Below are 17104 nucleotides of genomic sequence, written 5' to 3'. Positions count from 1 at the left end.
GTTCCTATTTAAACCTCAGACTTCCCACCAGTCCCCTAGAACTGAAGAAGCTACTCGGATGATGAGTGGTGAAACGTCTTCTCAAAAAACTCTACAAGTCCAGTTGCCTTTTTTGAACCTTTGTTGGATATTTTTTGTTAAGTTTCTTCATACATTCTTTTGCTTCTGTATTTGCAGTTTTGTTTTATCGTATAATCTTGTTTGGCTGATAATGTTCTGTACGCATTTTAGATTCCAACTAAAATGGAAAACAAAAAGATGTAGGTGTATGTGGAGGTCAAACTTTCTGAATCAATAAAAAAATAATTCAAAAATAACACAATGGCAGAACACTACCTGCAAAAACGGTTGTGTTCGTCCTCTCCAAGATGAGGTTACAGACAATAATTATTTTCTTAGTTTATCATTATCAGTTTATTATACAGTGCACATAGTAAATGAAAATGGCCATATTTTCTTTCTGCAAAACCCAGGTTGATATGTTCAGATATATTTGTCTGATAGCGGTCAAAAATAAAATAAATGGGATAAAAATTCACATTTAAATTTCTTTAAATTTTATAAATCTCTTCTTGTGGCCATTTCCGCCTTGAGAGAGAGTTTTAGGGTGTGCAAACCTCATGATTTCATATTGTAGACTTTTTATATTGGAAATACAATGAACTTTTCCAGCTCACATTTATTTTTTTAGTTCCTTGTTTACATTGTTTACATTCCCATTTGCACTAGTTATCTTCGATTTTTAAGATTTTTTTTATATATATATTTGGTTGGACGGCAAAAGAAGAATTTCATTGTACAGGGAAACATGTTTCTACACTGTGCACATGTCAATAAACTCTTTGAATCTCATAAAGTGGTCTGGGCATTTTACTCAGTGCTGTGTCCATCTCATTGGAATCAAATTTCTTAGACAATTTTTGTTTACATTCTGTATATTCCTAAATAAATTTGTATTTGATCAAGTTTCCAGAATCTACTGGAGACAATGAAAAACACCCCAATCTAAAGTTGAAATAGATCCCTTTAAACGTGTGTTTATTTGTACTGGGCCTCATGAGACCATTTCTCTACTCCTACCACTAGATGGCAGTATTTCACTTAAAGTGTAAACGGAGCCGTTACGCCATATATGCCAAATATTTGGCAATTTTCTTTTATTTTAATATTTGTTGTTTTATTATTAAAAACATTACAAATATTAAACAAATAAAACCATCGAAAATTTGTATTTACCCACTAAAATCCGGCTTTTAAATTATAGTTCAGGCATTACCGAAGACAGCCAAGTTTCCGGAAGAGCAACTGGTGCGAGTTTAATGGACAAGGAAGAGATATTTGTTTAGGTTTAGTCTGGCGAACGCGTACGCTTTCCTTTCGTCGACTTGTCTGGCTCTTTTTTAAAAGTCGTTAACATGCCTTTATTTTCCCAAAATCCGTTTGATCAGGATGTCGGTGAGTGAAGTGTCGTTTCTTTGGTCTTTTAATGTGTCAGAGTTAGCTAGCGATAGGGCCAACAACACTGGAGGCTAATGCTAACCTAGCTCGAGTGCTTTAGTTCGCTGGAGCGTCAGGTTATTTCCCCGATGCCTGTTTTTGTCACAGCAACGTACACGAGTTTTCGACTCTTTTTCTTACAGTGTGACTGGTTGTCAACGACTTTCATTACCTTTTCTTACTTCTAGCTTTAATTCTCATGGATAGACTGGCTAGCGTCTGTGACAAGATCGCCTGATCCCTAATCAAGTTGCTTATATAGGTCAATTAATATTTCTTATTTTGCTATACAGAAGAAATGGTTTAAATCTCTTTTGGTCGATTCTATTTCTGTCGATTAATCGTCGATTTTACGAGATAAATAAATAGTCAATTACGTCGATTAGATCGAATATATTTAGTTTACTGTCATTTATGTCAGAAGGTGTAATAGGAAATTTAATTATTAATCAGTTTATTTATTTTTTTTAAATAAAAAAAGGAAATAATTATTCTGTAAGTTCGGGGTAGTTGATTAAATTGACAGTTTTCTTTTACTGTATGTCACTTTTTTTTATTATTTGTCAGATATATTGAACAATGTGCGCTTTAATTATATGTTATGGACACTTTTCTCAATTCAAGTTTGCCATTTTGAAGATAAAATACATAGATGATGGAGGTAGTGTGTTAACCTTGGTGATTTTGTGCTGTGTGGGAATCCCTTATCAAAGTTATTTAAATTTTCATGCAAAATTTCTGCGCCACACAGCATTTCTTGTGTGACTAGACAATCGAGCACTGTTATACTTAACTGACATGAGTCATGAGTGTCATGACTGTCGTTAGACATTCACTAGAAATGTGTGATAATGAGGGATTTCCTGCTGGTTATTACCAAGAAAAACTGCGTTACTGCGTTACAATTACAAAAATCATAAAATATCTTCTATATTTATTTGTTTTTGGACAATTATAACGTCAGTCTAGTTCTATTTAGTGAGATATCCCCTAGTAAACTGATAACATCCATCCTTTGACTGGCTTAAGACTGACAGATTGTGGTAGACTGTGAATCTGTTCTAAAATCTTCACTGCCATAACACATGCCCGCCGCGACTGGCCTGTCTTCCCACAAATACATTACGCTAGAAGACAAGCGGCCATGATGCCACGAACATATTTTCTCACCGGCCCATATGTACTTTGTTCATGTTTCGCATGTTATCAGAGAAGGCAACCAATGAAAACAACACGGCAGATGACTGGGGCCTCATTATGGACATCTGTGATAAAATTGGAACGACAACCAATGGGTAAGATTATGATTTCCCTTGAATAATACGATTAACATTGGCCCTTGAGGAGCAGTTTATTGCTGTTTCTTGAGCAGCTGATTATCCCTGTGATTTAATTACCACTAAATAATAAACTTATGACCTAGAAGCCAGACAAGCTTCCTCGCCTACATATTTTTTTTTTGTGGAGGAAAGTTGATCTGCAAGCCCCTCGATTCTGGTTATGCTCAAGAAATGATCTGCCAAGCCAGTGGGCCGGCTTTCTGCGGCGATGGACAGCAGAGTAACAGCGACGTAGTCATGCCTATGAGTCAGCCGTGTCGTCTGAGTGTGGTGGAGCTGGAGTAGCAGAGGAATTTCTTTCAGTTGAAACACACCCCATGATGAAATCCCAATCCCAGTGTAGTGTTACCAGACTCCAGTAGGTTACTAAACCTACATAATCACATATTTGAATAGAGTTTATAATACCATTAAATAAGAAATACATAAATTAATAAGGTGTGAGTGATTTTGTAAACCTACACCTAAACTTTCTGTACTTAAACGTGGTAATAAACATCTCAGAAAAGATGTGGCTCACAGTAGTAGTTCAACTATATGTTTATATTTAGATCAGAAGGCCAGTGGACGTTTTCTGCTAAGATAGTTGCAATGTAGTGGTTGTGCGGCTGTGGTAAAGCTAATTCAGGTCACTTACAGGTCTCCGTTCAAATGAACTGACACACTTATGGTCATAAATGGAGATAAACGTTGTGACATACTCCATTCCAACGTGCCTACGTAATCCACGTCTTAATTACTTTATTTTATGACATAATTGCTTCAGTGACTCGTTGCCGTCCTTTTTTGAAGTCGTTCCTGAATAGTTCTCTCTTCAGACTTTTAATTTGAAAAATATTGTACAAACACTGTCTCTGCTGTTTAATGATTACTCTACTGGGAATGAATCATGTTGTGTTCTCTCCTGTCACAGACCAAAGGACAGCTTGCGGTCCATTATGAAGAGAGTGAACCATAAAGTGCCTCATGTCGCCATGCTGGCCCTCAATGTGAGTCTGTGGATTGCAAAAACAGGAAAATGTCGTGATATACTAACTAGATATTAAGTTCATGCCAACTTTGGTCCAAAGATCCAGTTAATACTATTATGTAACTGATCTGTGAGAGCCAGAATCTGTGTTTACATGTCTGTGCACGTCTAACGTACCACGGTTATCCCAAAAGTGCTGTGTACATTTCTTCACCCGACTGGAGCAGCTGTTCAGAATTGCTATTTAAAGCGACGAGTTCGCAAGAAAGCAGCACAGCTCAGTGGACGGCTCGGTCTGAGTCATCTCAAGCAAACACCGTCCCACTGGCCCGCTCTATTTTAAGACGTCTGTGTTCACAACAGTGAAACTCTTTTGTTATTAAAGACCGTTCACTATCACAAAAAGCCTCGTGCTGCTACTAATGTGTGCTTTTAAACAATTCGATTTGCGCTCTTGCAGTTGTTGGGCGCTTGTGTATCGAACTGTGGGAAAATATTCCACCTGGAAATCTGCTCGAGGGAGTTTGCAAATGAAGTCCGGAGCGTGCTGAACAAGGTATGTAAATCTGTCTGGTTTTTGTTTTTTTTTGTTGTTTGTTTTATCATTTTTTTTCCTGTTTTGTAACCATGGCTGTCTCTGTGTGTAACTCACACTTGGAGTAACATTAAGTCCTTCCTTAAACTGTGTTAGAGACCTTTTATTTGAGTATTCCCAGTATTCCCTCTATCTGGATTAAAAAAACACACGAGCAAGCAGCACATCTGTTTATTTCTTCCGCGTCATGTTCCGCAGGCCCATCCAAAGGTGTGTGAAAAACTAAAGGCTCTGATGGTCGAGTGGGCAGAAGACTTCCAGAAGGACCCACAGCTCAGCTTGATCGGCGCCACCATCAAGTCTATGAAGGAGGACGGCATCAGCTTCCCCTCTGCATCCTCACAGGTGTGTTGACGTCATGGCTGTGAGGTTGTACACAAAGCAAAGAACAAAATCAGACACTATTCAAGCTTTTTTTTTTAAGGTAGCAATATTCAAACTTTTATTTCCTTTTATACAAATCACAATTTAACAGACAAAATACACAAAGCCACTGTTGCAAAATATCACATTTATATAATACAGTATTTCTCGATTGGGCAACTCAGTCGGAAATACTGGTTGTACAACAACATACACTGATCAGGCATAACATTATGACCACCTTCCTAATATTGTGTAGGCCTCCCTTGTGCCTCCAAAACAGTTGTGATTCATCAGAGAATAGACATGGACCTTCTGAGGGTGTCCTGTGGTGTTGTCAGTGGGGTGGCTTTGGGTCCTGTCGGTTGAGGAGAGGGGCCTCTGTGCATCCGGCTTGTTCCAGTGCATCCCATAGATACTTGATCAGTTTGGGATCTAGTGAATTTGGAGGCCAGGTCAACACCTAAAGCGTTTTTGTTAGGGATGCACTGAAAGTTTTCGTCCGAAAACTGAAAATGCACTTTTGGGCCATTTTCGGCCGAAAATTGCTGCGGTTGTTGCTTGCATCATCACAACATCGTGTTTCGGCCGTGTTGTTTCGGCCGTGTTGTTTCGGCGCTAAATTTTAGCCGAAAATGGTCTGAAAGTGCATTTTGGGCCGAAAATTTCCTGCTTTTATCGCCAAAACAACACGTGCCAGCAACAAACACAGCAATTTTCGTCCGAAAATAGGCCGAAAGTGCATTTTTGGTTTTCGGACGAAGTTTTTCGGTCCATCCCTAATTTTTGTGTGTGTTCCTGTGTCAGGCTGCATCCTGCTGGGGATGGCTGCTGCCATCGAGGAGTGTCATTGCTATGGGGTGGGGGTGTCTGGTCTGGTCTGGTCTAGGTGGGCGCTACATGTCTAAGTAACATCCACACAAACGAATGCCAGATCCAAAAGTTTCCCAGCAGAACATTGAATTCTCACAATGTGGTCAGTGTTGTTTACTTCTCCTGTCAGTGGTCATAATGTTGTAGCTGATCGGTGTACACAAACAAATTGGTGCTTTCTTCATTGTTTTGTCCATCTGCTCTAAGAATAGCTCTTAGAGGAGACAGTTTTTGTCTTACAAGCAGCTTTATTCATCCATTTGTCTCAAATTGACATTGACGTTTGACACATTGCGTTACTTTTTTGGTTTTCTCTTCCTATTTACAGTTCGTCTGTAGAACACAAAAGCGTTATACGTGTGTGGATGCTCTTTGTCCGTCCCGCGGCCGTAGTTTCTCTCCAGACTAGTGTGTTTCCAGTGTGAATGTTTGGGCTGGGTGGAGCTTGACTCCGAAAGCGTATATGCTGGAGCTTACAATGGAATTTCCTCTTCACATATTTCACATGATTGTGTGGATGTGTCTCTGCAGTGGACAGAGCTGCCTCTTTCTACTCGCCTGAAGTTTGTTGCGTAATTTGTCAGATAAAAGCGTTATGTGTGCCACTAGTCGGACTTTGCCTCACGTTGTCGTAAAGCAGCTGACCTACGACTTTATCATCTGTTAATGTTATTGTACTTTTATAGGCTGAATTCATTGCTGAGTTGTTTTATCAAAGTGGCCACTTTGAGTAAATCCACAGAGCGCTATTAGATCCATTCCCACCTGTTTACGTTCCGGCTTGATAAACAGCATCATGGCACCCGTCTGTGCCGCGTTTGGCTGTGTTGTTGGTGTGCTACATGTCACGTTGTGGGAAGAACTGCAAAACCTGCTCCAGTTGAGAGCAGGTGGGGTATGAGGCAGCAGGTATGACATTTAATCTCTGTCAGCTGATGAACAAACAGCAGCGGGTAGTGTGACTCAAGCTGTGGCAGTATTTACCTTTACCTTTCATTTATGCGAGGGATTTATTTTGTGATTAAGTTCAGCTTAAGTTTTCCCAGATGCTGTACCTCCTTTTTTTTTTTATATATATATAAAATATAAAACTGTTTTTTGTTTCTTGCCAATGCTTAGAGTCCACGCCTTGACCTCGTTGCCGTGTCAGATTGCTGTTGATAAGTCACTTCCCTCGAGGATTCAGCCCAACATGTGGTGCCCAGCATGAACAGCAGGGGGCAGTGCAGTCGCTGGAGATCAATTCTTCGCCTGTAGGCTTTGTGCCGCGCTCCCACTTCCTCCCTTATGTATAGACACACACAGAGATGTGACCTTATCTTTCAATATTGTCCGCAGGGGTCCAGCACAAAGTTCAGCCCACCTGCTGCAAGCAAACCAGCGAATGATGACGATCTGGCCAAAGGTAAATATAGACGGCGGCATTCAGCTTCCTGCGCACTTTATTATTCTTAGTGCAGTTTATCGCGCTTATCTCTCAACATATGCACATTAAATTACATTAAAAAAAACACTAATTTTTATAAGGTGGAACGGTTTAAATTGATTGCGTTTAAGCAGTCGTCTGTGAGCTCTTTGTATTCTGAAAACCTGATGAATTCAGTCGGTGCCAAGCCCATATGTGTTGGACATTTGACAAGCATTCTCCTCTCCTCTCCTCTCCTCTCCTCTTTTATCAGCTATCGAGCTGTCCCTGCAGGAGCAGAAGCAGCAGGTGGAGACGCGACCCCTGACTGTGACCTCTGACCCCCCAACCTATACAAACGGCGGCGGGGCTCAGGAGGCCCGGAAAGTGCGCGCGCTCTACGACTTCGAAGCGGCCGAAGACAACGAGCTGACCTTCAAGGCTGGAGAAGTTATCCTAGTCTTGGATGACAGGTGACGTGTTATACTGTTTCTTCTTAAGACCGGCGAATATGTTAATATGAGTCATCGGCACAGGTCAAGTTAGTTAAACGCTGTTTGTTATTACAAGAAAGATACCTTCTGGTCCAGTCAGAGACTATAATTAGAAACGATTAGCTGCAGCGGTTTGATCGCAGCAAGACTTACTGCGAGAGTAAGTAACGTCTATTCTAAGCAAAGACAGCTGCCACTGTTTAATGAATATCTCGCTCTTGTTTGCCGTGCATTAAGAATTGTATTGTGAGATTCAGTCGTGCAGACAGAGACGTAAACAGATGTGCAGAGTCTGTTTTTGTAACCCAGCGTGGTTGATTAATAACAACCCCGTATGCTCTGCCTATTTGCACCGATGCTGTGCACAAAAGTCCAACATCTGGTACATGTGTAGTGTTTGGTATATATTTAGAAAATATAAAAACCAGAATGAGTATAGGAGAGCTAACGTTAGCCTCCGGATTTAACCCTAAATATGTCCTTGTTTGACATTGTCACTGCTACTAGCTTCATGTCAGCGAATCAAAGCTTACAGATGTCTACCAGAGCATGCATATGGTTTAAAATATAACGACGGAATAATGAAATGATGGGTGCTGCACCTGAATTTTAGGACAGATGTTAGCTGCTTTATTTGTAACTGTTGAAAATGTGCATGTGGTCTGCCCCTGTGGTCCGTGCTTGCAAACGGGAATCTAATTGGTTTTTGTTCAAAACTGCGATACCTGCAGAATTCAGTACAGTGCAGACAAGCATTGCTGCAATTATTTTTCATTCTTCCAGTGTAATACAGAATAAGAATAAATCCTGCTTTTAGGAAGCTTATAATGTCCCTGGGGTTTAATAGCATGTGTCAGAACCAACCAGAGCTATCCTTATGATCTGTAAGATATTATTTGTGTTAATCCGTAAAAAACTGCATTATCACAGCCATCGCATGTCAAGTAGCAAATAGGAATTTATGAGTTTAGAAGTATTCCTGCAAAAGTCTGTTTTGTAAATAAGACTAGGCACACGCCACATGACTGAACACCCCAGGAAGACTCCTCGTAACCCTTTTGTGGAGCTAAAACAAAGACAGCTTGTGTTGAAAATGTCTGTGTTTGTGTTTACAGCGATCCAAACTGGTGGAAAGGCGAGAACCACAGAGGAGTGGGGCTTTTCCCCTCCAACTTTGTCACAACCAATCTGAATGCAGAGCCGGAGACAGGTTGGTGTTTTTATTTAGTCTGTTCCCGCTCCGTTGTTCTCTTTCTGGCCTACATTTTGTCCCCTTAGAAAACAAACCTCATCTACTTGATCGGAGCGAGCTAGTTTCAGAGCGTCTGATTGAATTTAAAACCTTCCCTCCGTAGTGGCTTATGTCGAGAGGACGGTCACCCCTGAAGAGACGAGCCCCGAAATCAGAGCCGAGCCGGAGCCCGTCTTCATCGACGAGGTACTTTTATTCAGTCGGTGCACGTTCTTTTACAAACCTAAACCACCTCTCAGGCCGAGCTGCTAACCCAAATCTGCTCGCTGCCGTCCGCAGGGGAAGATGGACAGGGCGCTGGCGCTGCTGCAGAATGCAGATCCTGCAGATCCGGCTCCAGACTCCGCAGAGCTGATCCAGCTGGAGGGTATAAACTCGAATGCTGGTGGAAATCCAGTCACGCTGTCTGTGACAACTGCAGCTAGTCTTTTGTTTTCTCACTGTGTTTTGTCTTTTCTCCCTTCCCATCTGTCGATATCTGACTGAACAGGCACGTGTGAACAGATGAACCCTTTGATTGATGAGAAACTGCAGGAGATTGACAGGTAATGTGGTAAAGATATGATGTTTATGTTTTAATTTTAACGGCAGAGAAGAGCCTTCCAGCTACCAGGATGTCAGCTGTAGCAACTGAGCATTGTCTTAAGCTCTGTGAAGCAATTTGCTTGTCCCCTGTTGCTTTGTGGCTGACAGTGGACAGTCACTAGTGGGCAATACAGACCTCTTATTTATCCCGCTTCAGTTTTCTTTCCTGGTGAAGCAGATTGTATGGATGAATCTGGCTTTTAATGCCATTGTCCATCTTTATTTGATATCATTAAAACTTCTTCCTGTGTCCACCTCCCTTTAGATACCCTAAAGTGGCAAAACATGTACTTTTCTATAAAAGAAAAATGTTCTCAATCCAATAAATGTCTCCCCTTTTTGTTCCAGAAATCACTCTGAATTGTCCGAATTGAATGTGAAAGTCTTGGAAGCCCTGGAGCTTTACAACAAGCTCATGAACGAGGCTCCGTTCTACTCGGCCTACTCCAAGATGCAGTCGCAGTATCCGCCCGCCGGCTCCTCTGTGCCCATGCAGGTCAGACGAGTTGTCCTATAATGCCGCCTAAACTCTGAACTAGAGATGTAGGCTTGTAAGTGTTGTTTTTAAAACTGAAGACGGAGCTTACGGTTTGTCTGAAATGACATTCAAGTCGCGGAAACTAAAATGTCAGGTCTTGAAAGTCGGGTTCACTTGATTCACTTTAAATCCAGCGATTCAAACTCTTGTGGTTGGCGACCTTGTTTTCTGTCCTGTCACATGAATCAACAGGATGCAGAGCTAAGTCATACATAATTTAGAGATGGTTCAGGTGGGTTGCTTCTAGGGCTGCAGCTATCGATTCTTTTTGTAATCGATTAATCTAGCACTTTATCGATCGATTAATCGATTAATCGGATATTTTTTTTACGTTTTTAAACAACCAAAACAAATGATGCATAACGAAAATTATGTGGCTGTAAAATGATCAAGCATTTGCCTTTTATTTCTCAAAAAAACAGAGAACTGCAACTCCAACATTTGGCTCCAAAACTAAGCCCATGTATTGCAATTTACCCATTAAAAGTGCCAGTGCCAACAATTACATAACAATACAGTTAAGCAAACTTACTGTAAAACAAAAAGCAATTTAATTTATTAATATGCACAACAAGTTTCATGTTGTAATCTAGCCCTGACATCAAAGTAAATATCCGTTTTATGTAGATTTCTACACCTGCAGCATTTACCATTAGGCTACTAACAAATAATACATAATTTCTGGGGTGAGCCTATTTGCTATGGTAACCTAGCAACCTGTGTGTTTGTTTGTGAACGCGTGCTGTGCGTGAGGAAGAGTGAGAGAGATGAGGGTGCAGAGAATTTAGTAACGTCAATGATTCTGATAAACTCAGGCCGGTCGCGTTCGCCTCGCGGCCGCTCAATTTATGATAATAGGGGAGTATATGGGAGTATTTGGCCGCTATTCGCGGAGAATTTAGTAACGTCAATGATTCTGATAAACTCAGGCCGGTCGCGTTCGCCTCGCGGCCGCTCAATTTGTGATCCGCTGCATAAATCCTTCGGCCGGCCCGGTCGTCCCGATTGCCACTCCGCCCCTGAAGCTAAACATCATATCTAGTCAAACCGCATCATGACATCGCTACATACAGTATGCGATTAAAATCAGCGAACATTAATGTATAGGTTTAGGTTACGTTACCTTGTTTCAGCGACGCTTGGTGAAACAGCATGTGGATGTTTTCTGTTCAGATGCTGGATCATTTGAGCTTGTACTGCTGTGGTACGCCAGGTCTACTTTGCAGTATATACACTGCACTTTGTTCTCTTCCTTTTTTAGAATGTAATGATCCCAAACTTTAGACATTTTTTGCCGTTTATGGGCATCTTTACTCTCCGCCATCGCGCCAACTAAATTCAAAATGTATCTCGCGCTAGTGGTGTGCTTGCATAGGTGCTTCCAAAACAACGGTCCGTGTGGAACAATCAGATCCCTGCGCGTATAGTGCGCGTCATAGGAATTTAACGAGGCTTCGAGGCAGAGTTTTTGCCTCGACCAATTTTTGTAATCGAGTTAATCGAGTAACTCGACGAATCGTTTCAGCCCTAGTTGCTTCACAGTTCAGAAAATCACTAAAGAATTTCTAGATTTTCGTGGAGAAAACTGATGTAGAAGGCGATAAGTTAACTCCACTCTCCGTCATTGACTTAATCCTCACATTTTGTGTCTTTCCCGGTACATTCATGCGTTTTATATATGGCCACGACCACACTTCATCTTGTCCTCGTGTCTTGACATTCAGTCCTTCCCGGTAGAGTCGGAGGTCGCCCGAGTTTTCTCGGCATTGGCCTTTCTCTCGGTAGTGATTGATTGTCGCTGTCTGCCCCCGGTGATTCAGAGAACAACCACATGACTGAGCAACAAGGCATACACGACAGCGCTGCTCGGCTTATGATGCGCCTCTCGTGTTTTTGCAGAGCGCTGTAAAACTCCAGGCTGCTCTTGCACCTGGAAAAACAATGAATTCTGCAATACACAGGCTTTGAAATAGGATAGATTCATTTAAGAATCTGAAAAGTGATAATAACTGATTTACTGGACCAGTTGAATTGTTTGAGATCGCAGCCTTAGTACCATTTTTATACAGCTGACATAGGGAGTAAATTGCGATATTTTTATTGATTTTATACTGTGCACAATGGTAGAGTTTGACGATTAACAGGCTAAATATGAAGTCCAAAGTCTGAATAATGTGCACATTGCCTCCTGTAGTGGAAATCGGTCGGATTTTGTGGTCGGATTTTGGTACTCGGCTTACCAAACGGGGAGTCTTGTCTGATGTTATTTTAACTCAAATCTTTGTAGAATATTTGTGCTTTGTGGTATTTCCATAAGCTTCTGGTACGGTTACAGTCAAGGGCTTCAGTGGCATCTTTGAGCCTGATATTGCTGTTGGGGTGTTGTTCTCAATTTATTTTGAGTATGTCTTTTGTTAGGCGAGCCTCATCTCCCAGCACGCTAAGGTTTAAAGAAGTAGTTTTATATTTGAGAATCCCTTTCATGCACTTCCCTGCTAAGAATTTGGATCAAAAGATTTTGACCCCTGTCATGTCTGTATGCTAATTACAAAGCTACAACCAGCTGCCATTAACCCGTCTTGGAGTTATCATTGGAAATGTATAGTGTCTGTTTAAGTCTGTGCTTTAGTTGTACTTCTACACCCTATCAATGAAAGGAAGGAATTGCGTTATTTAAGCCATCTTGCTCCTTTTCCATTCTGCTCAGGGCTACCTTGGACCAGCCGGTGGCCCTTACCTCCCTCCATCGATGCCTCAGGGTCCTCCTGCGCAGGCCTACAGTCTGCCCAGTGACCAACCTGGACCTCTGCATTCACTACCCCCCAACGTCTCAGCTCCACCCAACGGCCAAGCCCCTCAGGCTCCATATATGAAGTGAGAACATCCTCGGATTAGCATTTAATTGTACTTTCTATTCATGTTTATTCTAAATTTCACATCTGATTTATTTTTTTTTCTTCTTCTTCTTCTTTACAGCAGTGGTATGAACGCTCAGTACATGAACCCAGCTGCTGGAGCCCCTTACCCGACTCAGCCAGGCATGGCCATGGATATGTCGACCTATCACAACTCCAACATGCCTCCCGTGTCCTACCCCGTAGCCGCTCCTCCTCACCAGGCTCCTCCTCACCAGCAGCAGGCCGCATATTATCAGCAGCCTCTGCTGTAAAACTCTTAACGGACAGCCGAACTCAGATCAATACATACTTCAGATATTTCATTTTGCAAATTGCGTGTTCATTTGGCTTACCCTCTGTGTGTGTGTTTGTGTGTGTGTGTGAAGTTTAGGATAATTCCTTTTGCTTTTTTTTTTTTTTTTTCTCGTGCCTTTTGAGCCAAATCGAAGGCCATCCCCATGAAAGCGGAAATAACAGGTGTGTACGTGCCAGATGTCTGCCATGCATCTGGGTCATGTGAGGCTAAATATGGCGCCGGGGGTTTTCTGCCGTCCTCTTTTTCTCGTCTGACTGAAAGCAACAAAAAACGTCACAGGTCAACGCAAAAAAAGAGCGGGGTGTACACCACCAGTACAGCACCGTATAACGAGCGGTCGCCGCCTGATTTATGGAGATTAGCGTTCTAAAAGCTGTACTTCAACACAACGCTACTCCCACACAACGCCAGCTCTGAATGCGAGGTGGTTCAAGAGGATTAGACCAAGTTAGTTTATTATTTTTCTTTTTGTTTTTTTGCCTTCTTGGCACATGCCGGCCTTGTAGAGAAAGATTTTGGCAACCCAATTTAGGATCAGTGTGAGACAGTAAGCCTGTACACGAGCCATGTAGTGGCTCGTTTGAAGCATATCTTTGTCTCCCTGAGATGTGAGACTGAAATCGGGAATAAATAAGATAGAAGACAAGAGTCATGTGTTGTAGTGTGTGTGTCTGTCTGTGTGTGTGTGTGGGGTAAACCGAGCCGTTCCGATATTCTCGTGAATGAACATGAGTCCACGCAACTGTGCACGATAAGCTAGCTCAGTGACTAGTGTGAAATGAACCCCATCCGATTTGTTTTTTGTCTTTTAGTTTTTAATTACTTTCTTGTTTTTAGGTTTATAGGTGGATTCACCTGAAGGCAGGTGCAGTTTATTCTCTGTGTTCTTTAGAAAGACTCTGGGTTGATAGGAAGGCTCAACTTTCTGCAAAGCCAGCACTTATCAGATTTGCCTGTGCAGGTGCGAAGGCTTTCTTTCTTTCTTTCTTTCTTTCTCACCAGCATCCACCATTATAGCTGCTCTGAATTTCTGAAGTACAAACTCTATTTCCCAAGTGTGCTAACAGTTACTTTAGTGCAAATGGTTTGTAGATTTGCTTTTTTCGCATAAACTCGCGGCCTTGTAACGTGGTTGCATTTGGGATATTTATGTAAATGGCGTGTTTGCTTTTTACATGTCTGTCTGTCTGTCTGTGTGCGTGTGTGTGTGTTTTGAGTACTTTCCCGTCGGCCGATGCGACGCCAAGCAGTTTTTCAAAGGATGGTTTCAATTTGAGGGGGAACAGTTGATTTTTGACTTTTACACCTAGTCCCTTCCTGCCTCTCTTCACGTGTGGGGTCACTTCCATTTGAGGGGAATCTGTTCGGATCCCGTGTTTTATGCAAATGCGCGAGGCTGACACGTTTAATGTCTGTATAGTTCAATTTCAGAATTGTCAATAACATCCGCCTGTACTTTGATTTATGTACTGTATATGGAGTCATTACACCTGTGTACTTTGCATGGTTGAGAAACGTGTAATTCCTCTTTTCTGCTTTTACTTAAATTGTAAATGGAACAAATTTTTTCTTTAGTCGTTTGAAGTGAAGACAGAGAAGCGAGACGTCACGTTTTAAACCTGTTGTTTTCCCTCCAGAGTCTCCAGAGTCTCCAGAGTCTCCAGAATCTCCAGAGTCTCCAGTCAGTAACTCCTCAGAAACTGTATATTTCTGTCAAACACCCTGATGTTAAAAGACGTTGTATATTAGATGTAAAATACCTGGATTTGTCAGCGACATTGGCATTGCACCTTAGCTTTGTAAACGTTTCTTTACCACTGAATGCCTTGATTGATCTGTAGAAATCAAAAGAATGACACGACCTCTGTCTCTGGATATGTATAATTCTGTATATTTAAAATAGTCCAGGAAAAGTTCCTTTATCCAGGATTTTAAAACTGCTTTTGTAACGGAGCAAACTTATAAATATTCTTTGAAATAAAAAAAAATAATTACCTGTATTGTGTCCTTCCTGTTGGATTTGTTCAAGTAATTACGTCCCAGTGATTAAAACAGCCGCTGCCCTCCTAACGGTAATTAGCCTCTTCTATTCCCTGCACATGTGATAATCCGTTAATAAGATCTACGCAGGAGACATGATTTATTCATTGAGCTTTTTATAGTTTCTCCTCTTTTCAAACAGGAATGCTTCGTGCCAGTTCAGTCCCGGTGGCAAACTTTTTTTTCTTTTTAATTACATTAAATGTTATCTCAGGGTTGAGGGTTTTCCACAGAGCTGCTGGAGTCTGAGTCTGCCGAGCATGACGAGGCAGGGGGATTTTGTCATCTGTTGTTTGTCCTGAAATAAAACTGTCCTGGTTTTATTTTTTTACAGCACTACATCAGTTACAGTATATACCATAAAGTTGGAAGTAATTGGTCTGAACTAACAAGGGGGATTATCAGGGAGAGCTTATGATGCATTCAAATGGTCCTTGTGAGATCTGAAATAGCTAATAGTTAAAATAAATAGAAAAATGTGCATGGCTATAATACATGGGTTAGTTCTCTGGAATTCTTTCTTATAATTTGAGTCATAATGTTTTATTCCCTTCGGCTTCAGTGCACCAAAATAATGCTATTTTATTTAACTAAGCAAATAGGTACGAGTCTCCTATTGGATAATTACTGCATGGACAATTATCTTTCTGCAGCTGGTTATTTAACTCCAACTGATGCAATGAGTAGCTTCTCATTTCTTAAACAACCATGTCTAAAGACACATCCTGTGGTCGTGGAAAAGCTGTTAGTCTGTTTGAGAAGGGTCAAATCATTGGCATGCATCAAGCAGAGAAAACATCTAAGGAGACTGAAGAAACTACTAAAACTGGGTTAAGAACTGTCCAACACATTATTAAAAACTGGAAGGATAGTGGGGTGGGTGCTACATGTCTAAGTAACATCCACATGAATGAATGCCAGGTGTAAAAGTTTCCCAGCAGAACATTGAATTGAATTGTGGTCAGTGTCATTCACTTCACCTCTCAGTGGTTTTAATGTTGTGGCTGATCGGTGCACGTATGGATACGTTTTAATATTTCTACGGACACAATTAATTCATTAATAAAAACGATGCGACGTCCGGTTTGTCTCAATGTGCGTCATGCGCGCCTGAAGTTGCGCGGCGGAAATTCAGAAGTTCTCCCTCGTCCTTGAACGCAGCACCACAGAAAACCCCGTGCCGTGTGATGGGGAGTGTAGGGGGAGGGTGAGTATATGTATCGCGGTCATCGTTATCCGTGCAGCATCTTCCGAGCGGCAGCAGATCCGAGCGGCGGAGCAGCTGAAACCAGTTCATCTTTATTCTCTTTAGTCCTAGAGGCGAACCGGAGTAAAGCTGGAGCCGGCGGTTCACTGTCCTCCACCGGAGCAGCAGCAGCAGCAGCAGCAGCTCCAGTGGAGCGGCTCGGAGAGGCAGCCTCCGCCCTGGACCGACGAGCTGGCTGAGATGTCCCGGCACATCTACACCCGTCACGGGATGGGAGACGGGCTGCAGAAGCCCGTGTTTCAGGTGAGAGAAATAAGAAAATTTGCTTTTCCTGCAAATTTCTCTTAAAAAAATATATTGTTTTGGAACTCATTTATCATTATTCCCTAATATTTAATTAACCCAGACACATAAAACTCATTACACAGCTACTGAAGATGCATTTTTCATCACTCCTAACAAGTCCCAGAGGAGTTATGAGTCAAAAAAAAAAAGAGTGTAGTGTGGGAGTTGATTTATCTCAAAAGTAATTAAACTGGGTGCTCAATTATTCAGCACTGTCTGATGGAACTCCACTCGTGATATATGGGATGGTTCAAATCACTTTCCCACAGATGAAAATGAACTTTTTGAAGCTAAATTTAGTTAGGGTTAGGGTTTTTAAGCCTGTGATGCTGTTTTTCTCTTTTAAATCAGCCACTATATTGTTCATCTAGTCATTTTTGTTCCTGT

At 41.6% G+C, this 17104-nt stretch overlaps 1 protein-coding gene across 1 annotated transcript; it reads left to right on the top strand.

Moving 5' to 3' along the window:
- Window positions 1–1237: 1237 nt before the first annotated feature.
- Window positions 1238–15125, top strand: stam2 (signal transducing adaptor molecule (SH3 domain and ITAM motif) 2). The gene is made up of 14 exons (XM_084544037.1): window positions 1238–1455; window positions 2708–2792; window positions 3751–3826; window positions 4268–4363; window positions 4601–4747; window positions 6977–7043; window positions 7318–7516; window positions 8653–8747; window positions 8893–8975; window positions 9069–9156; window positions 9280–9334; window positions 9723–9870; window positions 12620–12786; window positions 12889–15125. The coding sequence occupies exons 1-14, from the start codon at window positions 1416–1418 to the stop codon at window positions 13079–13081; spliced, it is 1539 nt and encodes a 512-aa protein (XP_084400163.1). The 5' UTR covers window positions 1238–1415; the 3' UTR covers window positions 13082–15125.
- The last annotated feature ends 1979 nt before the right edge of the window (window positions 15126–17104 follow it).

The sequence above is a fragment of the Chelon labrosus genome (genome assembly GCF_963514085.1).
Source record: "Chelon labrosus genome assembly, chromosome: 5".
NCBI lineage: Eukaryota > Metazoa > Chordata > Actinopteri > Mugiliformes > Mugilidae > Chelon > Chelon labrosus.
This window is presented reverse-complemented; position numbering and strand designations above follow the sequence as displayed.

What these genes read in the sequence shown, in the direction of transcription:
- stam2 (XM_084544037.1), top strand. Translation starts at nt 1,416, where the DNA reads ATGCCTTTATTTTCCCAAAATCCGTTTGATCAGGATGTCG. An exon ending in TCCGTTTGATCAGGATGTCG is followed by an intron (nt 1,456 to 2,707) that starts GTGAGTGAAGTG and finishes GCATGTTATCAG; the next exon opens with AGAAGGCAACCAATGAAAAC. An exon ending in GAATGCAGAGCCGGAGACAG is followed by an intron (nt 8,748 to 8,892) that starts GTTGGTGTTTTT and finishes TTCCCTCCGTAG; the next exon opens with TGGCTTATGTCGAGAGGACG.